Source organism: Onychomys torridus, chromosome 4 (genome assembly GCF_903995425.1).
Source record: "Onychomys torridus chromosome 4, mOncTor1.1, whole genome shotgun sequence".
NCBI classification, from domain to species: Eukaryota; Metazoa; Chordata; class Mammalia; order Rodentia; family Cricetidae; genus Onychomys; species Onychomys torridus.
In genome coordinates, this window is record NC_050446.1 from 6,550,404 (window position 1) to 6,578,375 (window position 27,972).

General features: G+C 52.0%; 2 protein-coding genes across 10 annotated transcripts; one reads left to right on the forward strand and one right to left on the reverse strand.

The window, feature by feature from the left end:
• Positions 1-384: 384 nt before the first annotated feature.
• Positions 385-3,512, forward strand: C4H9orf16 (chromosome 4 C9orf16 homolog). Its single transcript, XM_036183910.1, has 2 exons — positions 385-603; positions 3,076-3,512. Exons 1-2 carry the CDS (start codon positions 525-527, stop codon positions 3,246-3,248), a joined length of 252 nt encoding a protein of 83 aa, XP_036039803.1. The 5' UTR covers positions 385-524; the 3' UTR covers positions 3,249-3,512.
• Ciz1 (CDKN1A interacting zinc finger protein 1) lies at positions 1,317-27,959 on the reverse strand. 9 transcript variants are annotated; one of them, XM_036183904.1, is made up of 18 exons: positions 20,898-21,305; positions 20,087-20,234; positions 19,746-19,861; positions 18,084-18,155; positions 16,496-16,725; positions 12,360-12,453; positions 12,171-12,267; positions 11,091-11,617; positions 10,734-10,855; positions 10,156-10,350; positions 8,672-8,796; positions 7,353-7,440; positions 6,832-6,945; positions 6,570-6,719; positions 5,556-5,625; positions 5,320-5,441; positions 4,731-4,895; positions 1,317-2,354 (listed from the first exon to the last, which is right to left on the reverse strand). In XM_036183904.1, exons 2-18 carry the CDS (start codon positions 20,227-20,229, stop codon positions 2,334-2,336), a joined length of 2,451 nt encoding a protein of 816 aa, XP_036039797.1. In that variant the 5' UTR covers positions 20,230-20,234; positions 20,898-21,305; the 3' UTR covers positions 1,317-2,333. The 9 variants fall into 9 exon arrangements, with proteins under 9 accessions (XP_036039797.1, XP_036039798.1, XP_036039799.1 ...); XM_036183905.1 differs by lacking the exon at positions 1,317-2,354 and having other exon boundaries at positions 4,410-4,895; positions 11,091-11,274; positions 11,368-11,617; positions 20,898-21,181; XM_036183906.1 differs by lacking the exon at positions 1,317-2,354 and having other exon boundaries at positions 4,410-4,895; positions 11,091-11,274; positions 11,380-11,617; positions 20,898-21,179.
• Between the last annotated feature and the right edge of the window lie 13 nt (positions 27,960-27,972).

A 27,972-nucleotide genomic window follows, 5' to 3' on the forward strand; every position in this document is an offset into this window, starting at 1 on the left:
TCTGATTTCCAGCCATAAGTGTAGCCTTTGAGAGCCCTAAGAGAAGCGATGAGGCCAAGATAAGACGCCGTTGTGCGTCATCTGGGGGAGGAGCGGTGATGGGAACAGAGTTCTCGAAGCTATAGAAAGCCTTGTAAACGCCTGTCTGATTCTGACCATGCAGAGGGGCGGAAGCAGTAGGATGGAGCCTAATAGAAGCCTCAAGCTCTAGCGGGCCAGGGTCTCTACTGCTTGGCCTTCGGTGCGTGCTCCTTCTGTACACCGCGGGGCCCAGCGGCCGGGAAGGGGACTCAGCTCGGAAGCGAGAGGAGGAGCCTGAGAGCGGACGGGGGCGGAGCCCTGCTTGAGGGCGTGGCTTGTGAAGCCTCGGGGCGGGGCTCGGGGCGGGCCCGGTGCGCCGCCGCGTTCCACCCTTCCGGCCCCGCGTTCCATCAGCTGCTTGCACCTTCCGCCCAGCGCCGGCTTTCCGCGCGACGGTCGCCAAGTTCTATTTTCGCGTGGCCTCTGCGGCGCCCGAGCCCGCAATGTCGGGCCCTAACGGGGACCTAGGCATGCCGATGGATGTGGAAATGGAAGACGAGAATGACAGCTTCGGGGAAGCAGGTGACCCGGGCGGGGGTGGGGGTGCTGCTGAGGCGACCTTTGCTTTGCCAGGGGTACCATCCTGGGATCTGGAATGGGGCCGGGGTGGAGGGTGTGTGAGGGACTGAAGAGCCATCCCATCCCGCCCCTGGGTGGCTCTGGAGCTGTCCCCACAGCCACCTCGGAGGCAATGGCGAGCACTAGTGAACCGATCCCTGGACGCTGCAATACCGGGGAACTGTCGCTAACCAGCCCTGGTTACATATGGGGAAATTGAGACAGCTCCAGAGATGCTTGTCGGTTTGGGATTTGCTTTAGCCATTTTCTTGGCTGAAGGGGGCGGGTCCTGCTTGGCTCTCCAGGAGGTGTTGGCCCGGTGGGCGCCCCACTGTGCTGAGTCAGCACCCCAGCCACCTGTGTTGGGGTGCACAGCATTGCAGAAGGACCTCGGGGGAAGCGTCAGCCCACAGACTTCCTTTGCACGTTTGGGAACCTCAGTTTTCCCACCTGCAGTATTGGGCACATTGGTGTCTCCTGTTTTGAGATGTGTCGGGATTAAAGGGAAAATGGATAGACTTTAAGATTTCAGTGTACAAGTTCCTTCTGAAAGTGGATAGTGCACACACACACACACACACACACACACACACACACACACACACACGCATGGTCAAGCCTGGTGCCTTGCCTAGAGGGCAAGACTTGTGCAGTAAGGATGGGATATGCTTTGTTTAGTTATAAAAGCTTTATTGAGCTGTAAGTGACACCATAGATTTTACCATCTAAACCGTACAGTTCTGCAGGCTTTCAAATATTCACAGCATATCCACTGTCACAGCAGTTTTAGAATATTTTTCTCATAAATAAAGGTTGCCCTCCAACTGGAGGTCATCAGGCTTACAGTGGGCAGTGTTGGGGACCGTGCAGTGACTGCTGGCAGCCATGGTGGGAACATGAGGGAACTGGGGAGGGGGCGGTGTAACACGGAGTGGACACTGGGATGGTGAGGAGGAGGCTCTCTGTTCCAGGACAGGAGCAGTGGCTAGGAGGTACCCCAATGAAGCCCCTCTGCTAGCCTGCCATGAAATGGGAAGATGGGTCACAACAGCTGTCCGTTTGGTTCTTGATGTGGCCACACCAATTGAGCTCTGGTGTACTGGAACCCTCAGTGTCCCCCGCTCCAATAAGGAGTTGCGGAGGTACAGCAGCTGGGACTCAAACCGAAAGGGTCCTGTCACCAAGTAGCTATGAGAAGCTGTTCTGGTTCCTTCCTTCTTAGGCCTCAGTTTCCCTATCTGTGCCATGAGGGATGGACTTTAAGATCCAGCAGCCTTCACAGACTATTCTCTGTCTGGGATGTCCTCTCTGGGAGCCGTCCCCAAAGGCAGGCACATCTGCACTCATATCCCAACACCCTCCCTGAGCCTTTTTCTTAAATCCACCAGCTACTTCCCCTCTGGTCCCGAGCTGGCAGTTGAGTGTTTCTGAGTCACAGGCTGGCTCAGAACTTGGTCCCGCAGTGGGCACAGACCCAGACCTTGGGTCCTAAGGGACACAGCATTGCCAAGAGGTGGGTCAGAAGCCGCTGTAGTGGAAAATAGGGAAGGCTCCGAGGAGGAGGTATTTTGAGATGGTCCTTGAAGGGTTGTTGTGGTTGATGAATTCTAGGTGGTAGACAGTTGAGCAAAGGCAGGGACTGGAAAGCCAGAGCTTCATTCATTCATCCATTCACGCATTCATTCAGTAAGTGCTTATTTGTGTCGTCGAGGGCACTGGGGAGACAGCAGAGAACACAAGACCTGTCACCTCTCCCAGATCTCTACAGTGAGTGTGAGGTGGAGTACAGACTAGCATCCAGCCAGTCACACCAGTGATTCCTCAAGGGAAATCTGTGGAAGGGGCAGCTCCCTGGGAGGGCTCCCCTTGGTGATAGCCACACTGAGACTTGAAATAAGTGGTATTCATCCCAGAAGGAAAGACAAGAAGGCCACCCAATGCATTCAGGCACAGCCCGCAGTACATTCAGAGGGCCTGAGGCAGGCAAAGCAGGCGAGAGGAGAGGAAAGGGTGGGGTGTGGGCATAGAGAGGGAAGTAGGGGGCTGCGTCTGTTCCAGGGCCCAGAAGCTGCTGGACTCTGCTCTGAAGGCAGAGGGCTGGAGGTCACATGCCTAGCAGAGACTTGATTGCCCAGCTCTGGACATGGCTGTGACTTCTAGGTAGCCATGGAAGGGAATGTAGACGGAACTTGTCACATGATAGGACCACCAGCCGGGACACCGGCAAACTGCCCCAGGACCACTCTAACCCTACAACAAAGGTGTGCTGAGGATGGCACTTTTCCTCTTGTGCTGTCTGCTCATTTCCCCATAGTGACGCTGAGAATCGGAGAGATTACTCAAAGCCCTCTTGAGGGAGAGCTGGGGACACCATGTACTGTGTCTATCAGCCCTGAGGAGGCACAGGACCTTCCCTGTCTTTTCCCTTCCTCCCAGAGTATGCTGCCATCAACTCCATGTTGGATCAGATCAACTCTTGTCTGGACCACCTGGAGGAGAAGAATGACCACCTCCATGCCCGCCTCAAGGAGCTGCTGGAGTCCAACCGGCAAACACGACTGGAATTCCAGCAACAGCTCGGGGAGGACCCCAGTGATGCCAGCCCCTAGCTGCCAGGAGCCCCCAAGCAGGCCCCACCCTCGCCTCTCCAGGCCATGTTCTGGCCTGGGTAGATACTACCTGGCTTTGACACCATCTCAGGTACTGGCCTTCAGATCCCCCAGTGGGTCTACCAGTCTGGACCAGGCCCAGTGCCCATTATCCCTTCTGGAGCCAGGTGTGATCCTACAATTTATTTGTCTGCCTGCCCAGTTCTGGTCTCTCTCCCCTCCCCCCAGGACTGAGTGTCCATATTAAAGAGATCTCCTCCCACACCTCTTGTCTCTCTCTCTCTCTCTCTCTCTCTCTCTTTTTTTTTTTTTTTGGTTTTTCGAGAGAGGGTTTCTCTGTGTAGCTTTGGAGCCTGTCCTGGATCTCACTCTGTAGACCAGGCTGGCCTCCAACTCACAGAGATCCGCCTGCCTCTGCCTCCCGAGTGCTGGGATTAAAGGCGTGCGCCACCACCACTGCCCAGCCCTTCTTATCTCTTTGTGCCAGGGTTAAGGACCCCAGTAGCTACTGGAGGCAAATGGAGCAAACTGTGGCTTGTGGGCATGTGATGGAGCTGGGGTTCTTTTATTTCTGATCGGGGTCAAGGCAAGGTCAGGGCTTCCTCCCTACCAGGTGCGCTGCTGGCCAGCCGCTGCTTTCCAGCCTGGCTGAGTCAGACATGCTGTGTGACTGTGAGATATAGTCAGCCTCTCTGGGCGCTAGGGCCTTTCACCACGATGACTGCCTCCACTTTAGCCCTGGTCTTCCCAGCTGGTACTGACAGCTAGGCTGTCTTACCTCTAAGTGAGAAAACAACAGAGCTGAGGCTGGGGCCCTGCCCTGCTCACCTGTCTCTGGTTAGGAGGGCTGTGCCCTCTTGGCGAACCAATAGCTAAACCTTAGCAGCAAGGACCTCCACCCCCAATCCTAACTTCATGTCTGACTCTGGCTTCCGTGAGCTGCAGCTGGATAGAGGCCAATACAAGAGCCAAGAATGTACACCTAGGGTTAAGTCCCGGCTGTTTGCAAGTCACATGACCCTGCTAAGGCCTCAGTTTGTCTATCTGCAACTTAGGGGCAGAAGCAAGACCAACTGCTAGGTTACCAGCCATAAGGATTCTCTCAAGTTGCCTTCCTAGCCCTGATACACGAAGAGGTAAACTGAGGCTCAGAGAAGTGCCTTGTAGTCCTATTCCAGAGACCCTGCATCTCAGGGAGCCTGATTTTGGCTTCCCTGGTCCTCTACCACACTGTGTCCAGAGATACTAAGTTCCCTTCCTGTATCCACCCGACACAGTGCTGGTGAGGACTGCAAAGCCAAACAACTCTTTATTGGATTTTGAGTAAAAACACTAACACATGAACATTTCCACGCAGATACCTAGAAGGCATTAGCAGATCAGGGCCCCAGTCATGTTGGGTGGCCGGAGCTCCCTCTATCAGGTTTTGAGGCGAGTTGAACGCCGAAGGGGAGGAGGGGGGTTGGGGGATCCCGGCTTCACCTTGCTGGGTAGTCTCGCCATGTCCTGGGGGCTTGGCTGGCTGAGCGGGCGGCCACTGCCACTGTTAGAGGTGAACAGTGCGGTCAGGGCATTTCGGGCATTGATCGCACACTTGCGGCTCACGGGTCGGCTGGCTGGGCTGGGCTTCTTGGCTGCTTTGTATTTCTAGATACGAACAAACGAATGTTTAGAGTTAGGCACAGCCTATGGCACTCCTGGCTGGTAGCTGCTTCCCCTACTTGGGCCAAAACAGTAATGATTTGTTGTGTGACCCTGTCTGAAGCTCTTACTAAGTCTCTAGGCTCTGGAGTCACCCCACTCCCAAAACACACACACACACACACACACACCACACACACACCACACATACACCACACACACACACACACACACACACACCACACACACACCACACATACACCACACACACACACACACACACACACACACACACACACACACACACACACAGGATATAACCCAAAGAGCCAAGCCTGGGTCCTTTCCTGCTGTGGGAAACAGCTGGTGGCCATACCTACCAGCTTGAACAGAGGCTGTGCCCCGGCAAGGCAGTCAGATGGCCACTCACCTGCAGGTTCTCAAAGTGGGCCCGGGACCTGCAGTGGGAGAGCTGCAATCCTGAGTCACTGTCGTAGAACTTATGGCAGATGCGGCAGACGTAGCCCCTCACAGGCACCAAGAAGTCCACACCTGGGGACAGACAGCGGGGGCTGCATACTCAGGTCCCCCTCACCAGCTGGGTGTCCCACCGCCCAGAGGGTGGGCTGCCTGCTGCAGTGCTGAGGGCTTAGCTTGGGGTCTTACCATATGCTGTGTTGGGGTTGTAAGTCTCTGAACCCTTCTGTTCCTCTAAAGATGGATCTCTTGACCTCACCTGGAGAGGGAGTGGGGCTCAGATGGGATGCCTCAGGCTCCACCCGGACACAGGTCAGGGGCCTGCAGTGCACCCATGGCCTCCAGCACACCAACCATTCCCTCGGCTCACAACTGGTTGAAGGTGGCCTTCTTTGAGCCATGGCACGCGACGATCCTGCCTCCCAAGAGTCCTTCTGATGACTGCGCTGTGGGTTTCAGTTAGCTCCTTCCTCCAAGCCAAAATAAACCCTTCCTTTCTTAGGGGGCTATTTCAATACATTTGAGTGTGTGTGGGTGTGGGTACCTGAGGCTAGTGCATGTTAAATCTCCAGGAGGCATAGGCAATTATGAGCGACCTGACATGGGTGTGGGGAATTGAACCCAGGTCCTCTGGAAGGGCAGCACAGCTTCTCACCACCTAGTCATCCCTCATCCTTTCTTTTTCTTCTTTTTGAGACAGGGTCTTGGGATGTAGCATGTGATGGAGCTCTCAAGCCTCCTTTGTGCTGAAGCCTCTGACCACTTCCCCCGGTACCGGGGAGTGGGTCTCGGGCTTTGCACGTGCTAGGCAAGCACTCCACCACTGGGCTGTCACCCAGTCCTCCGCCTTCCCCTCCCCACCCCCAATCCACCTGCATTTCTTTTACTTTGTCCAGAAATAGCATGAACAGAAAGCTCACAGGACTTGGACAGTCTGCTGTGGCGTGCCTTCTGTGCCTGGCTAAACACCGTTCCCTCTGCCCTCTCTCCCCCGTCAGTATCTCAGCCAGCCTTTAACGCCCTTGTATACTTCACCTGTCACTGGATAATCATCCCTGGGCCTACTTTCATGGCCACATGTGACACAGCCCATAACTGCGTCATGCATTAATACCTACAAATGCCAATGCAGTGTCTGGGTCCCTCAAGGAGCAGGAGAGGCCCTCCGAGCTCTATTAGCCTCAAATGGCCCACCCCACATACCTGCTGGCAGAATTCCTCCTCAGCCTCAATCTCTTCCTCCTCCTCGTCATCCTCGTCCTCATCTTGATCACTCTCAAAGCAACCAACGGCATCCACTGTGATGAAGTGGTCCTCCTCTGGGCTGGCTATCTCCTTTTCAAGGGTCTTCAGCTGCCCACGGCATGGACGAGGGGCTTAGGTCAGCTTTGGGCAGCTGAGGGTTCTAGGCCCTGCTCTATGATCTTGGGAGAAGGCTTCATGTTATGTTCAGGCAGTGGGTTACCTCCTTGGCCTTGTCTTTGTGTCCCTGGGACTTTACATGCTCCACAAACTTCCGAGGGGTCTTGAAGTAACGGTTGCATATGGTGCAGAAGGGCCTCAGGGACTGTTTGGCGATCTGGGGAAGGAAGGCAGGCCATGTGGTGCCCCGCAGCATCCCTAGGTAGAAGCCACACTACCAGTGGCCCAACTCAGCTCTGCCCTACAATGGGACATGCAAATCACTTCTCCTCACTATGTGGGATGGTAGAGTGCCAACAGAGACAGGATCGGAGGGAGGATGACCACCAAAGACCCCCAGAAGGCTAGAGGCCGAGCAGCAGGGTGAGCTGGTACCTCCACTGAACAGATGGGCACAGGAAAGCCCCAAGAGGAACATGGCTGACTCACCAGAAGCCACCGTGACTGACGGTCACATGAAGACAAGAACAGACTTTACCTCCCACTCCCACCCCGCTCCCCCCTCCCCCCGGCTTGGCGGTGGCACACACAGGTGCCTTTGCAGCATTTGAGTGGCTCTGGCACCTTGTGTTCCTGTGTCCTGCGGTGTTGGATCAGGTCTCCCACGTAGTATACCTGGCAGGTGCTGCACCAGCGTTTTGGCGGAGGCTCTCTGAATGATGACAATAAAAACAAGCAGTTCGTGACGCTATATTCTAGAGTGCTCCGGAAATGCAATGCAGTTTGGAAGCGAGGGTTTAGGTCAGCCTATAGTGCCTTCTTGAGGGGCCAGGGTTCTAGTTGAAATATCCGAAAGACAGGAAAGAGCAGAGATTCCTGACTCCTCTGAATGAGAGCTAACAGACATGCGCTCTCTGTCCACTAGGCCAAAAGCAGAGCAGCCATGAGTTCCTGCTGTCTCGTCCTTGGTAGAGCCCAGCCACTGACTCAGACACTTGTCTGTCCAGCCCGGGGAAGGTTTCCATTTATCTTCAACAGGGCTTAGTGTGATTCTGAACAAGTCAGCTTAGATCTCACCATGCAGCTGGCTTTAAACTCTCAATTTTAGCTGGGCATGGTGGTGCACGCCTTTAATCCCAGCACTCAGGAGGCAGAGGCAGGCGGATCTCTGTGAGTTCGAGGCCAGCCTGGTCTACAGAACGAGTTCCAGGACAGCCAGGAATACACAGAGAAACCCGGTCTCAAAAACCAAAAACACCAACAAAAATCTCTTGATCCTTCTGCTCGGCCTCCCAAGTGCTGGGATCACAGGTGTGTGTCACCATAGCTGGCTTTGTTCTTGACACTCTGAAATTGTGAGGCTTCCTAAATTACCCAAGTTCCTGGATTCTCCTTAAATACTGGGCACTCTGGCAACCACCGAGGTAGCTGTCCCAGGAGACAACTTTCTCAAATGACACTTCCTAGCCCTGCGGGCTTGTAACACCCCATGGGGGCTGGCAGCTGCCACAACTTCCCACCCAGCTTTACCACTCCACGTGTTCGTTCCAGACTCCGGGTGGACATTTCTGATCAACCACATCCCCTGTGACAAAAAGAGGTCTCAGAAGGTCTAACCCCAGGCCACAAGATGACCTGATTCTTGCCATCATGCTTCTATGGTTGGGGCCAGCACAGACCAGAGGAGCAGGGCTCTGTACCCTAAGCCTCCTCCCGACCACGGGGGTGTCACACTGTCCTCACCTGGAAGGCCTCTTAGGACACTGTCACTACAACCCTCGTCAGACTATTTTATAGACGGGAAACTGAGGCCCAAGGTTATAGTTACTGGCATGCAGAGCAATGACTAATCCCCAGGCCGACTTCAAAGGGTGTCTATTCCAGGCCTGGTCTGTGAGGTGTCCTGCCCCACATGAGCCTCTGCTCACTCTGCCTTTACTCACTCTGCCTCTCTCTCCAGAATGTCCCGAGGCATGGGCAGCAGGGACAGCAGGCAGGTCTGCCTCGAGTGCTGCATTTCTCCAAGCCGCTGTTGGTGCTGAGCCTCTGACATATGGTCCTGGAACTCCTGCGGCATGAAGGAACCAGAGGTGGCTGTGAGCCGCAGCCATGGGGACAACTCCAAGCGTCCTGGCCATCCTGCATCTCTGATCCTCTGACTCATTTCTCCCGCATGGCCTACCAGCATGTGCCACCACAACTGGCTTTTTTTTTTTTTTTTTTTGGTTTTTCTAGACAGGGTTTCTCTGTGTAGTTTTGGTGCCTGATCTGGATCTCGCTCTGTAGACCAGGCTGGCCTCAAACTCACAGAGATCCTCCTGCCTCTGCCTCCCGAGTGCTGGGATTAAAGGCATGCACCACCACTGCCCGGCCCACAACTGGCATATTTTACACAGCTCAATGTAGTCAGGGCAGGGATGGTAAACTGAGGCACAGAAGGGATCCACACCCGTATCCAGGAGTGCTTCTGTGATAAGGAACATGGCTCTAAATGGTCCTGCTCAGTCAGGGACCACAGTCGCAGGGAACTGCTACTGGAAATAAGGAAGAGCATTAACAAAACTGGAGGGCTGGGCTGGAGAGATGACTCAGCGGCCAAGAGCACTGGCTGCTCTTCCTGAAGTCCTGAGTTCAATTCCCAGCTCCCACAAGGTGGCTCACAACCATCTGTAACTCAAGTTACAAGGGATCCAATGCCTTCTTCTGGCTTCTATGGGCACTGGACCCATGATAGACATATGGGCAAAATACTCATACACATAAAATGAAAATAAGTCTTTTTAAAAAAGTGTTTGTCTTTTTAATTTAAAGAAATTAAGTTCTGGCTATATTGCCCAGGTCGATCTGAAACTCAGGTACTCACGAGTCCTGTTTCAAACCCCCAGGTGGCTAGGAGCAGCTGCAGGAAGCCCAGACAGTCCCAGCCAAGACTACTATCCATTCATTTATTTTGTTCCTCACATGTTAAGCAAGGGATGAACTATATCTCAACTGTAATTTCTTTCTTTTCTTTTTTTTTAATTTTTAATTTTGAGACAAGCTCTCTCTCACTAAGTTGACCAGGTTACCCTTAAACTCATGATCCCCCTGCTTTGGCTTCTCAAGTAACTAGAATCAGCCCTGCTAAGACTACTATTATTGTTAATGCTCCACTTGCCCGGGCCAGACATGGGCTCAGAACTTCAATATCGAGTGCTGAGCCCTAAGACACACAGTGAGGTAAGTTATTGGCTACACTCACTGAAAACAAGAGGGAAAAACCCAAGATGGAGTTTACTTCTGGAGACCCTGATGGTCAGTCAGATTTGAACCAGGTTTTTCTTGATCCTAAAAACCTGCTCTACCAGCTGACAGACAGCAATCTGGACAGTGCAGAGAAGGCAAGCCTGCAGGCCCGGCAGTCCCCAGCCCTCCTCCCCCACCATACCTGCTGGCTGCTGCAGTTGGTCTTACAGATATAGCAGAAGAACTGGAGGGTCTGCTTGGAGGATGTGCTGGCAAGGGCAGGGGCGGCAGTGGAGTCCCCAGGACGAGGTCCAGATGTGAGGGGTGTGGTGTTGAAAGCCCGGCTGTCGCTGCTCTGCAGGATGGTGACCTTCAGGGAGCCCCCAGCCCCCCACATCTACAGTAGATTCAGAGACAGGGTTTCTACTATCTGGGTGTTGATAGTGATCCAGCCCCAACAAGAAACACCTGTGAACATTGTTTCCTCAAAGTTTCCTGATAGGGAAGCTGAGGTTAGGTTCTTACGTGACTGCCCAAACATACACAGACAATATGATAGCCAGGATTTGAACCTAGATCTCGGACCCAAGTCCCACAAGGAAGTTTTTGTTAAGGTAGTCTTTGGACTAAAATGCTATCACCACATGAGGGATGAGGGACTCTAGTGTGGAGTGGCCAGACCAGAAGAGACTCTTGTCACCAAGATCACATCTAAATCTTCAGAAGAAAAACCTAAGAGCAGAGGAAGCCCCGTGTAGCTTCTGTCAGGCTCTGACGCACCCCAAGCAGCTCCCCTGCTCTTCTTTCACATTCTCCCACATCCAGGCCAACAGCTGATGCCTCCTGACTCGTGTCTTCACTGCTCTGGGCACCTACTGGTTCTGGCAAGGCCTCCTCTGGGCCTGAAACGACAGATATGTTCCTTTCCCAGAGTGTGTCTACCATCTGGGGCCCAAGATCTACATCCAAGAGGGCTGGCTTCTCTGTCCACAGCCATGATCCTGAAGCTCAAGATGGGGATGGTCCCAGACCTGGACTCTGGGCCCAGCCCTCAGTCCCCAGTCAAGGCTAAACAGTGCCAGGTGGAGAAAGAAGGGGGACAGGGCTGGGTCTGCCCAGGAATCCACACTCGCTCACCTCCCCCAGCTTCTGCAGCATCTGATGATGGCCGCGGTTCTGTGGCACAGGCCAGGACTGACGCTTGCTCTGGTTGGGGTGCTGATCCCTGTGGCCAAGTCTGAGGCTGGTCCTGGGTCTTCTCAAATGTCTGCTCCTGCCTCTGTCCTGGAAGCTGTTCCTGTGGCTGTGCTTGGGCGGATACCTGTGGATGTGTCTGGGTCTGGGTCTGGGTCTGAGCTTGCTTCTGTGGGTCTGTCTCCTGTGGCTGCACCTGCCATGGGGGCTGGGAATGTACCTGTGGTTGTACCTGATTCTGCCGTGGTGCTAAGTGCTCTGGAGAGGTCTGTGTCTGTTTCTGCAGCCTTGGCTGCACCTGGGCCTGGATCTGCAGAACCTGTGGCTGGCAATGCGGCAGGACTTGGACTCCTGGTGGTTCGGGCAGCCGATCTGGGGTCTGTGTCTCCTTCAGCGCTCTCATCTGGGTCTGAGGCTGGACCTTTGCTTGTGGCTGCCCTGCAGGCCCTTTCTCTGTGGACTCCTCTGAGCTAGGAAAGATTCAAAGATAATCAAAAAGCCAGGCGGTGGTGGTCTACGCCTTTGATACTAGTTCTAGGGAGGCAGAGACAGGGGGATCTCTTAAGAGTTGGGAGGGCAGTCTGGTCTACATAATGAGTTCCAGGTCAGCCAAAGTTGTCTCAAAAAACAAAACAAAACAAAACAACAACAACAACAAACAACAAACAAAAAACCAAACAGGAAAATCAAAGATCAAAACTATTTCTTTCTAGAGGCTTCTGACCCAGTTGCTAACCCCAGCTCTACTTACAATGGGGGATCGGGGAAGCTTGAAAGCTGTCCAGGCCTGTTTTACCTAAATAAACATTGGCTCTCCACCTTGCAACATGTTTTGAATTAACCCTATAAACTGGCACCATCTATGCACTCTGCAAAGACCCACTTCCTCCCAGCTGCCCAGCCTGGGCACTGGGTGGCTCTCACCCAGGTATGAACAGAGATGAACCTGACCCTCCCCACAGCCAGAGGCCAAGACCTAACTTCCAGGCTTCTGAGCCCCAGCATGTGGCCAGCATCACTTACCTTTTCGACCTCTTGGCTGCTGGTTCTGATGCCTCAAAGGGCTCAGGCACTGGGATCTCACTCACCATGCCATCTGGACAGACGAGCAAATCTTGATCTGCAGTGAAGGCAGGTAAGGGAAGCCAGCTCCAGGAGATGGTCCTGGCTCACCTGCCACCGAGATCTTCCCTGCCCTGATGTCAGCCTCACCTTCAGGTGTGTCCATCTGGAGCTCCGAGGCTTCTTCAGACCCCTCTGTGGGGTCCTCCCTGTCTCCCAGAGGCACTGTCTGGGAAAAGGAATCCTGCTTCTTTTTAGAACCCATTTTTTAACCTCGCTTGCAAACCCCCTCCTGCTCAAGGGACTGACGGGGCTGAGGGCAGATGACCTGAAACACCTCAAGAGTCACTGTCTGAGGTGCCTGCCCATCTATCTTTAGCCTCACTGCTTTTTCAATCTGGGCTGGGGACACACTGGTCATCTCCCTGTTCCCCCAGGAGCCAGAGAGAGCCTTTGGCCTAAACCCTCCCAGGGCCTCCTAGTTCTGGGATTCTCCTAATCCCAAGCACCCCTCTCCACTTTCACACCCTGGACCTCTGCCTCTCTTTCTGCCTTCTGGACCCCCACCAGCACTCCTCCCACCTCTCCATGCATCCTTGCTGGCCTTTCTCTGGTCTAGCCCCCCCCCCCCCAATGGAGCCTGAGAGCTTCTAGCGGGGAGCTCCTACCATAGGCAGGTCCAGACCCTTTTAGTGCAGTTTCCCAGTTTTTGTTACTGTCATTTATTTGAGACAGGGTCTCACTTATTTCCAGTCTTAATTGCTTTTGTGTAATTGCATTAACATCTCTTACACACACACCCAAGACCCACAGAAGGGCCAGGCCAGATGCCACATCTGCACTGCTGACCGACCACTTCCTGGGCACCTTGGGAAGCCCCCAGGTGCCACTCACAGCTTCCCTTCCTCCTGCTAAGGCCTCTCGGCTGGTGAAGACACATATGTACCCCACAGCAGGATGCTGGGTTCTTTGGAGCCCACCTAGCTCTTGCCCTGGAAGACCCAGGGGTCAGGGAGCCTGGGTTCTGTGCCTGCCTCAACCACCCAGTCTGTCAGTTGTAGTTTCCCTACATGTAAAACAGGTGCACAGGTAGGCCATGACCTGGGCCAGGCCTAACCCCCATGTAGAGGTTGAGCCTTCACTGGAGGGAAGGCCTTCCTACAGATGAGGGAGGACGAAAGTCATTACATAGGAGCGTGTTTGTGCCCTAGAAGACATCAGAGAGCAGACCTTGTGCAAAGAGCTGTAAGGACTTCAGGGCCAGAACAGTGTGTGTGTGTTCTCCTTTGTGAATCTCGAGTCTTCTGCATGTGGTAAGACGAACCCATGAACACACTAAACCCACCAGGTGGCCGCTGGGGGCTTTAGATGCAGCTGGGTGAAGACCACGCCCTCCTGGTACTCTACAATGCAGCTGGGTGAAGACCATGCCCTCCAGGTACTCTACAATGCAGCTGGGTGAAGACCATGCCCTCCCGGTACTCTACAATGCAGCTGGGTGAAGACCATGCCCTCCCGGTACTCTACAATGCAGCTGGGTGAAGACCACGCCCTCCCGGTACTCTACAATGCAGCTGGGTGAAGACCACGCCCTCCCGGTACTCTACAATGCAGCTGGGTGAAGACCACGCCCTCCAGGTACTCTACAATGCAGCTGGGTGAAGACCACGCCCTCCCGGTACTCTACAATGCAGCTGGGTGAAGACCACGCCCTCCCGGTACTCTACAATGCAGCTGGGTGAAGACCATGCCCTCCAGGTACTCTACAATGCAGCTGGGTGAAGACCATGCCCTCCAGGTACTCTACAATGCAGCTGGGTGAAGACCACGCCCTCCAGGTACTCTACAATGCAGCTGGGTGAAAACCATGCCCTCCAGGTACTCTACAATGCAGCTGGGTGAAGACCATGCCCTCCCGGTACTCTACAATGCAGCTGGGTGAAGACCACGCCCTCCAGGTACTCTACAATGCAGCTGGGTGAAGACCATGCCCTCCAGGTACTCTACAATGCAGCTGGGTGAAGACCATGCCCTCCAGGTACTCTACAATGCAGCTGGGTGAAGACCATGCCCTCCAGGTACTCTACAATGCAGCTGGGTGAAGACCACGCCCTCCCGGTACTCTACAATGCAGCTGGGTGAAGACCATGCCCTCCAGGTACTCTACAATGCAGCTGGGTGAAGACCATGCCCTCCAGGTACTCTACAATGCAGCTGGGTGAAGACCATGCCCTCCCGGTACTCTACAATGCAGCTGGGTGAAAACCATGCCCTCCAGGTACTCTACAATGCAGCTGGGTGAAGACCATGCCCTCCAGGTACTCTACAATGCAGCTGGGTGAAGACCACGCCCTCCAGGTACTCTACTTTTATTCTATGTATGAGGATTACACATTTTTGAAACTTTTAGGCAGTGATACAATTCTTATTTTTTGCAGAACCAGAGCCTCCAGCATCCCGAGCCTGTGTTCTACCACTGAGCCACACCCTCACACCTTAAAAGTAACATTCAAAGCTGCCTGTCCCATACCATGACCATGAGCCTCAGGTAAACACTTGAAACATGGAGTGTTTAATTAAGGTGGGAAGCTTAATGACACAATAGATATGGGATATTTAGTGGTTTTTGGATTTTTAAGGACAAAATGGGGCATGGGAGATATACTGGTAGTCTTAGGAACTTGGGAGGCTAAGACAGGAGAATCACTTGAGCCAAGACTTTTGAGATCAGGCTGGGCAACACAGGGACACAGAGGTATTGGAAGTTTGAGGTAAGACCTGTCTCTTAAAAACAAACAAACAAATAATCAATCAGCAAGAGATCTTATTTATTTTTTATTTATTTATTTTTGGAGTTTTTTTGAGACAAGGTTTCTCTGTGTAGCCCTGGCTGTCCTGGAGCTCAGTCTGTAGCCCAGGCTGGCCTCGAACTCAGAGCTCCTCCTGCCTCTGCCTCCTGGGTGCTGGGATTAAAGGTGTGCGGCACTGCTGCCTAGCGCATTTATTTATTTACTTATTTTTAAAACAGGTTAAAGTGGTAATTTTTTACAATATTAGACTAACTAAAATATGTTAGTAAATTTTACCTTCTTTTATTCATTTTTGTTTGATTGTTTTGGGACAGCTGGCCTAGAACTCACTATGTAGCTGAAGAAGACTTCCAAATCTTTTGTGCCATCTCCAGAGTGCTGGGATTATAGGTGTACATCACTACACCTGGCAGTATAATCAACTTTATCTGTTCCTTTTAATTTATTTTTAAAGTTTTAAGGTCTTTCTACATAACTCAGGATGGTCTGGAATGTACAGCAATGGGGTGATGGGTGTCAGTCATCATACCTTGACCTTTTAATCTTTTTAATGTGGTTATCAAAAATTTTAAATCATATACATGACTCATTTTATTTCTACTAGACATTGCTGATATAAAGAGAAATATCAATAAGGGCCGGTGAGATGTTTCAGCAGGTAAAGACATTCGGCATCAAAACTAGTAACCCAAGTTCTGTTCCCAGGACCATACGGTGGAAGGAGGAGAAAGAAGCAGGCCCACCATACGGTGAAAGGAGGAGAAAGAAGCAGGCCCACCATACGGTGAAAGGAGAAAGAAGCAGGCCCATCATACGGTGGAAGGAGAAAGAAGCAGGCCCATCATACGGTGGAAGGAGAAAGAAGCAGGCCCATCATACGGTGGAAGGAGGAGAAAGAAGCAGGCCCACCATACGGTGGAAGGAGGAGAAAGAAGCAGGCCCACCATATGGTGGAAGGAGAGAGCAGGCCCACACAAGCTGTTCTTTGGCCTTCACATGCCCACATTGGCACATGTCAAAAATAAATGATAATGATGAAGTAATAAAAAAATTGTTTAGCTGGGTGGTGATGGTGCATGCCTTTGATCTCAGCCCTTGGGAGGCAGAGGCAAGTGGACCTCTGATCTGGTCTACAGAGCTAGTTCCAGGACAGCTATACAAAGAAACCCTCTTTCAAAAAAATAAACAAACAAAAACAAAACAACAACAACAAAACTTGTTTAAGAGAGAATAGTACACAAATAATAATAGAGTAGTATTTGGGTATGGCTAAAGTCCCATCAAGGACACAGAGGTATTTGAAGTCTGGGAGGTCTAGACACCTCCACCTTCATTTTACAGACAAGGACACTGAGGCACAATGAGGGAACATGACCTGCCCAAAGGCCAGGTGAACCCAAGCACAGAAGCTGGCTGACACTGGGGTACCTCTTCACCGACTCCTACCCCTGAGGCTCCGCCCAAAGCACTACTCACCTTGCAATTGGGGGTGCTGGAAGAAGAGGTTCTTGCCTGTTTCTGGGAGTTCCTTCCTGAGTGATTGAACTGAGAAGGGTTCATTGGGACTCCAACAGGAGGAGGACCCAGCAGGGACTGGCGCGTGGCCTGGGGAAAGAACTGTTGTAGATTTGGGGTGACCATCTGGGGGGGTGTAAGGCTGGGTGCTGCTAGGCTCGGGGCTGTCATGTTGTAAGCACGGAGGTTGCCTGTGGGGAAGAGAAGGTGAGAAGAGAGGTCATGCCATGGTCCCTCAAAGCATTGTGGGAATATCAGAGATAATTTCCAAGGGCAGCGGAGGGAAGGTAAAGCCAAGTTGAGGGCTGCTATGGGCAGGAGAAAGGAGTAAGGGTGGGTTTTCTGCTCCAGCTGTGTGTCCCTTCGAGGGACCCAGCGTAGGACCATAGGAGAACCAGCAAGCTGTTGCTTAGCACGGTCCCCCACCAGCTTCTCTTTATCACTGAGTGGGAAGCCCCTAGCTATGCATGAGGCACTGCAGTCCCACATTAGCCTTCTTGCCTGCCAGGTACAGGGCAGATGTGGCTATTTCTACAGATAACAAAACAGCCGTAGCTTGCCCGAGGCCTCTGAGGGACAGCTACTAGGTCTGCCACTCCTCCGTACCCCATCCTCCCCATCCATGACATCACCAGGCCCAGCACTATCAGCCACGTGCCTCTCCAACCGGGCTGTCCCTCTCCTGAAGACACTTTCCCCCTCCCCGGAACTGCAGCAAACAGGCTCTCTCTGGAGCCACACTCTGACCCCATTCCCTGCCCAGAGCAGGTCCCTGTTCAGTAAGGAAGCCTGTTCCTTCTAGAGCAAGGAAGTCTAGCCCTGCCACTTCCTCAGTGTCTCACATTGAGCTCTAGGCACAGGGCCTGGTGCAGCCCTCAAGCACCTGCCTCTGGGCCTTTGGACACACTGTCCCCGCTGTGGAAGCTGCTCCACCATCCTTCAGACCGCCCCTTCAGGAGGTCTCCCGTGGTGTCTGTGTCCCTAGAGACCCCTATCCTAGAACCAGCCATCTTATTTCCTGCTACATACATCTCCTCTGACTCAGCTCTCTTTATTCGGGGAAGGCGAAAGAGATTTGGCTCCAGGCTAAGATTCAGGGGCAGTACAGGAGAGGGCAGCATAGTCTTAATGGCTCAGGTCAGTTGTGCCGGGAGCCGAGAACAGGTCCAGACTCTACAACACTACCTCTGGAACCTTGAGCAAACCAGTTTCCCCGCCTCTCATGTCAAATAAGGATGCAAAGTTATGAACTAGTGTATCTGACAGACAAGCAAAACAAAGACATAGACACCATCACAGAGAGCCACCCAGCTCTCATGAACAGCAAGATGAAAGACAGGAAGCTCTCAAACCGAGATGGACAAAGGACATGGACAAGTCACAAAAGGAAATGCAAATGTTTGAAAAGTGTAAAAGTATTTTAGCTGTACTAGCATGTAGAAGTGGGAATTAAGACAAACAAGACACAGCTTTAGCCTTTGCAAACCAACTGAGTAAATTATATGTACATATACATTTATATAGGTATATATAAAAAAGCATAGAATACCCAATGCTGCCGTGGGCATGGTGAGGCCGGCACTGTCATACGTGGCTGGTGGCATTGCAAACTGGTCCAGTCCTTAGGAAAGTAATTTGGCAATACTTATCAAAAGCCATCAAAATCCATCCCCCGACTCAGTCACTCTGTGTTGGGAATCTGATGTGAGAAGAGTCTCAATGTCATGTTCATCCCAATGGTATTAGGACAGAAAAGAGAAAGGGGGAAAAGAAACAGATAAATGAGGTTTCCATAGGGCACATACCTCTAGTGAAAAGTTAAATCTATCACAAATATCCTGAGTGAACCAGAATAGGGGCTGGGTGTGGCAGCTCACGCCTATAATCCCAGCCCTTGGAGGATGAGGTGGAAGACTATTGTGAGTTCAAGACTACCCTGGCTTACACAATAAATTCCACAATAGCCTGGGCAGTAGCGTGAGGCCTTGTCTCAAAGCAAGGCCAAGTGGAGTGGCTCACAACTTTAATGCCAGCACTCAGGAGGGAGAGGCAGATGGAGCTCTAGGAGTCTGAGGCCAGCCTGGTCTACAGAGTGAGTTCTAGGCCAGTCAGGGCTACAGACCCTGTCTCAAACAAAAAGTCCATTCTAGCATTGTAAAATTAAAATTAAAAATAAAAAAATAAAACACAACATAGACCCTTTCTTGTATTAATCATAATAATCATACCAAACTTTCCAAGCTCCTTCCTAGAGAAAAAAATGGAAAGAACTATACCAAAATACGACTCTCCTGGAAGTGAGTGAATGTCTTCCTACCACTGGGTTTTTTGTTTGTTTACAATGGCTTTATTTTAAATTTTAACTATGTGTATATGTGCATGCATAGGTACCGTTATATTGTATATGGGAGGATGGCCCCCAAGGCAAGATAAAAGTGACAGACCCCCCGGAGCTGGAGTTGGTTGTGTTGTGAGTACTGGATCCTAAGCAGCAAGCACTCCCAACCACAGAGTCATCTCTCCATCCCCTTTGGTTTTGGTTGCTGATATTTTCCTGTTTTAACACATTATTTTCACTATGACAAGCATGACTTTTAAAATGGAGAGAAAAAAAAAAAGGTGGCATATATATGTACACACTGTGACCTGCTATGGGATTTCTCTCTCTCTCCAATTATCCCGTTCGTCATCCATACTGGTCCTGGTAGGGCTGCCATGTGACAGCCATCTAACCAGCTTCTGCCTGGGTTGTACTATGGGCACAGGATCCCTCTTCCTGGCCTCAGGTTGCATCGTTCTCGTTTGTAGAGGAGGTTATGGGTGTACCTCCCCTTAGGGTTATCAATAGAGTCAGGAACGACTTAGAAGGAAGGGCTGAGATTCCTCCCCACACGGAGAAACTGAGGCAAGGACGCACGGCTTCACACTCGAGGCCAGCGACAGGGATTCATGGAGGCCCAGGCTCAGGTCTGGCAGGATGCTGAGTGCCTCGGGACAAACACGTGCAATCTTCATGACAGCAAGCGGTGCTGAGCACTGCCAAAAAAGCCAGTGCCCTAGCTTGGTAACTCGGCTGGTAGCAAAGTAGCTTGAGGACGTTCACTTCGTGGAGCCCTAGTATCTACCCACAAGGATGCTCAGGGTCACTGTGTGCGCTGGGAAGATTGAGTGGGACACAGAGGAGACTGGGGAGTGCTGCTAACTGCCGTACCTTGTAACTGCTGCAGGAGCAAAGCTCTTTGCAGCACGGAGCCATTGAGCAGGGAGGCCGAGTGGGTGCCCTGGAGATTCAGAAGCTGTTGCTGGGATGGCTGCTGGGGGAGGCCCCTGTGTGATGGGAGGGGGCCGGTCAGAGGGTTGCTGGGAAAGCCCTCCACCTGGAGACCCCTCACCTCCATCCTCTCCCTCTCTACGGCAGATAGAGGGTCCCCTCCAAGATGGAAACTGATGACATTTAACACTCAAACAAGGATGTCCTGGGAGCCAGGCTGCAAAACACGGGTCTGAGTGTCCTCAGGCCACCACCTCCATTCTCCCAAGTGGGAAACTCACCGGCTGACAGGCATGGGCAAGGAAGCCTGTGGTGGGGACTGCTGCAGCAGCTGGTGGAGCTGCAGTAACTGCTGCTGCTGCTGGAGCTGCTGCTGCTGCAGCTGCTGCAACTGTTGCTGCTGCTGGAGTTGCTGGTTGAACATGGTAGCTGCAGGAAGGGGTGGGTAAGGTCAGGTCACCACTCTGGGTCAATCCAGCTCCCCTCCGCTCCCAAACCACTCACCCTAGCCCACAGACGCATACTGTAGGCTAGGCTGCAGGGCTACACACTCGCAGCCCTGCCAAACGCAAGCCACTTTGGAACCGGGTGCTTCCAGTTCTGGTCAGCTGCCAAGAAGAGAATGCACACACTTGCCTCCAGACCTCTATCTTCACTCCCAGTTCTTCAACTCTGGCAGTTCGAAACTGCAAACCAAGTACACCTCCCCTCCCCCGACCCCTCCCCCATACCGCCTCTCTCTCCCTATCGCTGCTGGCGCCAGCACCTCCCCACTCAACGCTTCCCGGTTTGGGATTCCACTCCCCTCTCCCTATGTCAATAACATCAGCACCCACGCCGTCTGCACTTAAATCCGTGAGCCCTGGGCAGGAAAAGCTTCCCTCCAATACAATACACCCCTACGTCCCTCCACTGCCCTCATTCCTCCACCACTCCCCTCGCAGACATAGCCAAGCCCAGGCATTTGATCCCGTGGCCTCTCCTGTCCACAAAGCCTGAAGCCTCCATGCAAGTACAGGCCAGCCTCCCCGGGTGCCCAGCGCTCCACAGAGGTTTCCAAGGCGAGCCCCACACCACGCAGGCTCCCCTCACCTCTCCGCAATCCACGAAGGCGGAAGGCGCGAAAGCCACGCGCGGACTCGGCGGCGCGGGCTCGCGGGCTCCTCGGGACCCGGCTGTGGCTTGGACACTCGGAAGGCCCGGCGGCTGGCCGGTCCCCCGCAGAGCGCCCTCTGGAGGACCGGAGGCCCCACCGCGGCCGCCGCAGCCGCCGAGACCCGCTTCGCGCGCGGGTCACGCCGCGCGGGGACTGCGGCCGCTCCTCAGTCGCTGGAGCCGCGGTGCCTCCAGGTGCTAGAGGCGCAGGGCAGCGCAGACTCCGCGTCCCCAGGCCCCGGCACCCGGAAGGGCGATTCTGAGCTCCCAGGGCCGCCCGTTCCGGCAGAGGCAGGGCGGAGGCCTTCAAAGGGGGTCAACTCCCAACCGACCCCCGAGGCCACCACTGTCCGGCCATCCAGAGCCCGCGTGGCGTGCAGGGAGCGGGAGGGGTGTGTGTGTGTGTGTGTGTGTGTGTGTGTGTGTAATTCAGTCTTTCTTTTATAGTCTTGTTTTTTAAAGACTTGTTTTATATGTGTGTTTTGTTCATATGTGTATCTTTATATCATGTACATCATGTGCATCCTGAATCTAGAGGCACGAACATTTGTGAACCGTCTTGTACTAGGAACCCAGGTCCTCTGCAAAAACAATTGCTCTTAAACATCTCTCTGCCCCCCCCCTCCATTTTTTAAGGTTTATTATTTCATACAGTCCTGTATATGAATATTTTGCCGCTCCTTCCCCACTTTTTAGGTTTATTTTTATTTCATGTGTCCTGTATACTAATGTTTTACCTGTAAGTATGTGTGTATGCTGTGTGCCTAGTGCCCGCGGAAGTCTAAAAAGGATATCTCATCCCCTAGGAAGTGGAGTTTATGGATGGTTTAAGCTACCAATGGGTGCTGGGAACCGAACCTGGGTCCTCGGGAAGAGCGAACTCTCCAGCCCCTGATTTTCATTTCCGTTTCATGTTGTAGTGGTGGCTGGCCTGGAACTCACGTTGTAGATCAGACTGGTCTCGAACTCACAGAGGTCCGCCTGCCCCTGCTCTCAGTTCTGGCCCAGCTATAATTTTGTTTAACGGCTCTCTTCCTGCCCCTAAAAGGGTTCCGATATCGAACTAGTCTTGGCAATCGCGTTTACTTTGTCTGGTAAGTGCCCAGGTCATCTTTGCACACCGCGCAAGCTTTGAGAACTGGCCGCGCGGTGGCGCTAGGTCCCGGGACACCAAATCACGAGCGCCGCAGTCAGGTGACTGCGCTGTCCGCTAGGCTCGCCACTGGCGCAGGTGCCAGGTGCTCTCACTCCACTGGGACCTGCTGAGCGGTCGTTGGGGTTAATTGCGCTAAAGTGGCTCTGCCTCCGCGCTAGGATGGCCGCGGCTGGGGGATGCGTGTTTAGGAAGCTTGGATGGTGGGGCTTAAAACGCCGAGAGCTGAGCGGATGGTCTTATCCTTGAAGGACAGGGATATTTGGGAAGGGAGCGGGTCGGAACATGCTCCTAAACCCAGCACATGGGAGGCAGAAGCTGGAGGATCGCTAGTTCCAGGCTAGTCGGGACTACACAGCAAGATCTTGGGTCAAAATATTATTTTAAAGTAGGAGAAAACACACTCTGACCTGGCCGGGCATAGTGGCCCCAGCCTATAATGTTCTTGCTTGAGGAACAGAGTCTGTAAGATCGCGAATTCAAAGCCAGCCTGCACTAGTGAGACCCAGTGGCAAATAAACAAATAAATAAAGAAATGCAAATGCTACAGCTCGGTGGGAACCCAGGCGCAGGTACAGGAGTCAGGGTCTCCTTTGCCTTCTGGCTCCTCCATCCTGAGGGACTGGAGGAGTCCTCAACGGCTTCTTGATATGCAAAATAAATGCCCCTCCTGTAGGTGTGTGTGAAGATGACATTACGTAGTGCTTAGCACTGACGCCGGCACACGGCGAGCTTAGCTAGTTGCTAAAGTGAAAACACTAAAAATAATGCTGGTGCTGGCGAGGACAGGAAGCCAGTGCGAGCTGACTGCGCACGCGCATCTTTCATGCACGCATCTGCCAAATGTTTATCCAGGCTCTAGAACACCCTTTGCCCTTTGACCCTGGTAGGAACGTAGCCCAGGAAAACGATCAGAAAAGAGACTTTAAAAGCCAGCAGGTTTGTCCCTGGAAACGTTATTTATCATAGCAGCCTGGAAAACGGTCAGCTTCGGAGGGAAAAGCTAAATAAACCGTAGTGTCTGCCTCAACAGGAAGCACACAGCCGTCAGAAATTAGATTTTCAAAGGCTATGAAACGTTCACAAGACGACCTGGTGTGAGCTCAGCAGGTTCTCAGACTCCATATACATTATGTGCTGGGCTTTGTGGGGTAGAGGATAACAGTGTGTAGTGGGTTCGAGGGGATTTTCACTCTCCTTTTTTTTTCTCCCTAATTTGCAATGATTGTTTTGGATGACATGATCATGGGGGGGAAGGCTTTCTTTTCCTTTCCTTTTTTATTTTATTTTATTTTTTAAATGTGTGTGATTTCAGCCTTGAAGATCAGCTAAGGCCATGGTTGGAGGCTAATTACCTTTTACTCAATCTCTGGGTTTACTTTTGGGGGCTAATTACCTTTGCTCAATCTCTGGCAGGCAGAATTCCCCCATGTATATGTAAAATCTTCCCCATGGAGGCTGGAAAAAAAAACCTGTCAAAATCTCTTTCTTGCCTGTTAATTTTTATTTTTATTACTAGTGTGTTCTGGTTTTGTGTATTATGGGGGAGTATGTGTGCCATAGTGTGGGTGTGAAGGTCAGAGATCTTCTCTGTGGGGTCAGTTCTCTCTCCATCTTTACAAGGGTTCTGTGGCTCCAACACAGGTCACAGGGTGTTGCAGCAAGTGTTTCGCCCAATTCGGCACCCCAGGCCCTCTCACCCGTCTTGGAAAGCCTTTTTATCACAGGATTCCTGTACTCAGGGGATCTATGTCAACACCCTGCCCCTTCTGGGACGTCCAACATAGTACAAAATCAGAAAGTAAGTAAAACTCACCAATTCTGGATCCTGTATTTTTTTTTCAAATTGAATAAAGAATTTTGGTAAACCACTCCCTGCTTCTAAAACCCAACCAGAAGTTTGGCTGATACTGTATTAAATGTGTTTTAGTTGGAGAGAAACTGTTATTTCTAAGTTTAAAAATTTTTTGATATATTTTATATGTTTTGCTCATGTGCATGTCTGTGCACCACATGTGTGCCTGGTGCCCACAGAAGTCATAAGAAGGTGTTGTATCCCCTGGAACTGGAGTTGTGGGCAGTTGTGATCTGCTGTGTGGGTGCTGGGGATCGAACCTGGTTCTTCTAGCAAGAACAAGTGCTTTTAACTGCTGAGCCATCTCTCCAGGCTTCTCCTGAGGTTTTCAGGTTAATAATGAGGTCAAACCAGGCACAGAGTCTCACGCCTGTAATCCTAGCACTTGGGAGGCAGAGGCCCAAGCATTGCTGTCAATTCAAAGCCAAACTGGTCTGTACAGGCCAGTGGTTCTCAACCTGCCTGAGGCTGGGACCCTTCAATACAGGCCTCACGTTGTGATGACCCCAGCCACACAATTATCTTCACTGCTACTTCATAACTGTAATTTTGCTACTGTTGTGAGTCATAATGTAACTATCTGATGTGCAGGATGTCAGATAGGAGACCTCTGTGAAAGGGTCGTTCGACCCAAAAAGAGACCTCAACCCATGGTTGAGGACCACTGATGCAGGGAGTTCTAGGTCAGGCAGGCCCATAAAGAAGACCTTGTTTATTGTTGTTGTTATCGGTAATAATGAGCATGGACTGAGGATGTAGTTCAACTAGTACAGTGCTTGCCTAGCATGCCCAAAGCCCTGGGTTCGATTCCAGCACTTCATAAAACCAGGTATTGTGGCAAATGCTTGTAATCCCGGCACCTGGGAAGTGAGGGCAAAAGGATCAGAAATGCAAGGTTATCCTCAGAGTTCAAGGCTAGCCTGGGCTACAGGAAACCTTGTCTCAAAATAGCGATGATGATGGAGATGCTAGCAGTAACAATGGCTGTCTGGCCATTGAAGCCTTGCATTGTCTTGGTTCTGCAGGTTCCCCACACCAGCATGCCTGCGAGTTTACAGTGCCTCCTGGCACTCGTTTCTCCATGGTTATTGACCCCACATGGCATCTTCATTTTGTAACCTGCTACCTCCTCAGCTCACATAATTTCTATCCCCAGGGATGTCATGTGCCTCTAGACGGCAAAAGAAGCTGCTGAATTGTCCCCGTGTCCTTGAGATTCAGCCCACTCCTGCTCATCACACTGGCTGGTGACAGTCAATGAAATGAATGGGTGAATGAATGAATGACTCCAGCTCTGAATTCAAGTGCCAGCCTCTGTCCCCGGGTTGATGGTCCTTGCTTGACATCCACACCCATCCTCCTGTGGAGGAGATTCCAGCCAGGCATCCAGAGCAGCACACCAACACAGACGGCAAGGCAGGCCTGCCACCTGCCAGCCCAGCTCAGAATTCCTGGGAGCCGGCCCTGTGCTCAGCAGAAGCTCCACATTGGGCAGGAGGCAGAGCGCATGTGAGACCCTGTGTGTCTCACGTGGCCTTCCCAGTGGCTGCTGCCCACCTGTGTCCCTTCCTATAAATAAACATGGTGAGAGAGACGAGGACAGAGGTGGGGGTGAGCTGGATGTGCACAGCCTTGTGTCCATCCCTACCTTCTGGAGCAAGCATCCTTCTGATTCAGGGCCTTACTTTGGTCATTTCTGATGGACAGAACTGACTTGTGGGTGATATCCTCCCCCTTCCCACAGACCTTGTCATTACATCCAGCCACACCCTCTTCTACCTTCCTAAGAGTCAAGGGTCCCTCTAGAGGGTGCAGTGTATGTGGAGGGGGTATGGCTTACAGCTATGCTGATCTCTATTGGTTCTCTACCCAAATTCGCTTCAATTCCAGATCCTGCAACTCAGGGGTTTTATTACCTATCCCTTTACAGTCAGAGAAGCTGACACCCCCAGAGGTAAGTGGCTTGCTCCTATTGTTGGTTTTACTATTTTGGGGGGGGCTGCTACCCAGCTCCCAAATAAATCACACACGAAGGCTTATTCTTACTTAGGACTGCCTGGCCGTAGCTAGGCTTAGTTTCTAGCCAGCTTTCCTTAATTATCCCGTCTTCCTTTTGCCTCTGTCCCCACAGCCCCCATTTTCTAACTCTGTAATCTTACTCTTACCCTGTGGCCCACTGTGTACCTGGGTGGCTGGCCCCTGGAGTCCTCCTCCTTCTCGGCTCCTAACTCTCCAATCCCTCCTCCCAGAGTTCTCCTTCTATTTGTCCTCTCTGCCTGCCAGCCCCGCCTACCTTCTCCTGCCGTGCCATTGGTCAGCTCTTCATTAGCCCATCAGGTGTTTAGACAGGCACAGTAACACAGCTTCACAGAGTTAAACAAATGCAACATCAACAAAAGTAACACACCTTAAAATAATAGTCTACAACATGCTCCAAGTCATCAGGCCACAAAATAGTATGTAGAAAAGGACATGAACACCAGACTGTTGGCTTTATCCCTCACCAGGGCAGAACCAGCAAAGCTATCAGGCCCTCTCCCAGGGAATACCGCTCCATGGGACAGAACAGGTAAATGCAGCAACCTAGACCAGCAATTCTCCCAAACTCTGAGAATGCCTTTATGCCCAGCATCCCAGCCTTGAAGAAGAGGGTGCTGTGCAAGCCCCAGCCTGGTTCAGGGGCTTCCCCTGCTGTACCCCTGCCCTGGGTGCCTGTCTTGGGGTTTCTATTGCTGTGAAGAGACACTATGACCACAGCAACTTTTTTTTTTTTTTTTTTTTGGTTTTTCAAGACAGGGTTTCTCTGTATATTTTTAGTGCCTGTCCTGGATCTCGCTCTGTAGACCAGGCTGACCTTGAATTCACAAAGATCTGCCTGGCTCTGCCTCCCAAGTGCTGGATTTAAAGGCATGTGCCACCACCACCCGCCTGACCACAGCAACTCTTATAAAAGAAAATCTTTAACTGGGGTTGGCTTACAGATTCAAGATTTAATCCATTATCATCACTGGCAGGAAGCATAGCAGTGTACAAGTAGACATGGTGCTGGAGAAGGAGCCAAGAGTTCTATATCTGGATCCGCAGACAGCAGGAAGAGTGAGATACTGGACCTGGCTTGAGCATTTGAAACCCCAAAGCCTGCCCATAGTGACACATTCCCTCCAACAAGGCCACACCTCCTAATCCCTGTTGATCAGTACCAAGCATCTAAATATATGAGCCTCTGGGGGCCATGCATATTCAAACTACCACAGTGCCCTTGCTCCATGTGCCCGATCTGCTGGGCATGTCTGGTTCTCCCCTTTAAGTCCCCGCTGCAATAGGATGAGCCTTGCATCTTATTAACTACTTCATGAACCTGTGTCTTGCATGAGTTCTGCCACCAAGTAGACACTGATCCCTTGAAGAAGACACAATGGATGGAAGATGCAAGGCCAGGCCCAGAGAAAGCTGAACGGTTAAAACAAGGGCTTGCTCTAGGGTCTTTATCTGAAGACCACTGTTCCAATCAACTGGTGTGGTCTCTCTCTCTCTCTGTGTGTGTGTGTGTGTGTGTGTGTGTGTGTGTGTGTGTGTGTGTGAGAGAGAGAGAGAGAGAGAGAGAGAGAGAGAGAGAGAGAGAGAGAGAGGACAACCGGAGGAGCCCGCTCTCCTTCTCTACCGTGTGGATCCCGGGGACCAAACTCAGATAGGCAGCCTAGGTGGGAAGTGCCTTCATAGGCTGAGCCATCTCACTGGCCCTTAAGTGATTTTTTTAGCACCTGCTGAGCACACATCACAAGAAGCTAGTGTATGGTTTTTGTACACTCAAAATACATAATTTAGCTAGCGAGATAGCTCAGCTGGTAAAGTACTTGCCTTGTAAGCATAAAGACCAGAATTGAAACCCCACAACACGTAAAAAAGCCAGTAATGGAGGCGCGTGCTTGTAAGTCTGGTGCAGAGGAAGAAAGAGAAGGTCAGTCACTTACCAACAACTTGATGAGTCCCAGGCCAATGAGGGA

What these genes read in the sequence shown, in the direction of transcription:
- Ciz1 (XM_036183902.1), bottom strand. Translation starts at nt 20,229, where the DNA reads ATGTTCAACCAGCAACTCCAGCAGCAGCAACAGTTGCAGCAGCTGCAG. An exon ending in CATGCCCACGGCAGCATTGG is followed by an intron (nt 16,726 to 18,083) that starts GTATTCTATGCT and finishes TCTTCCCCACAG; the next exon opens with GCAACCTCCGTGCTTACAAC. An exon ending in TGCTGCAGAAGCTGGGGGAG is followed by an intron (nt 10,856 to 11,090) that starts GTGAGCGAGTGT and finishes CTGTCGTTTCAG; the next exon opens with GCCCAGAGGAGGCCTTGCCA.
- C4H9orf16 (XM_036183910.1), top strand. Translation starts at nt 525, where the DNA reads ATGTCGGGCCCTAACGGGGACCTAGGCATGCCGATGGATGTGGAAATG. An exon ending in TGACAGCTTCGGGGAAGCAG is followed by an intron (nt 604 to 3,075) that starts GTGACCCGGGCG and finishes CCTTCCTCCCAG; the next exon opens with AGTATGCTGCCATCAACTCC.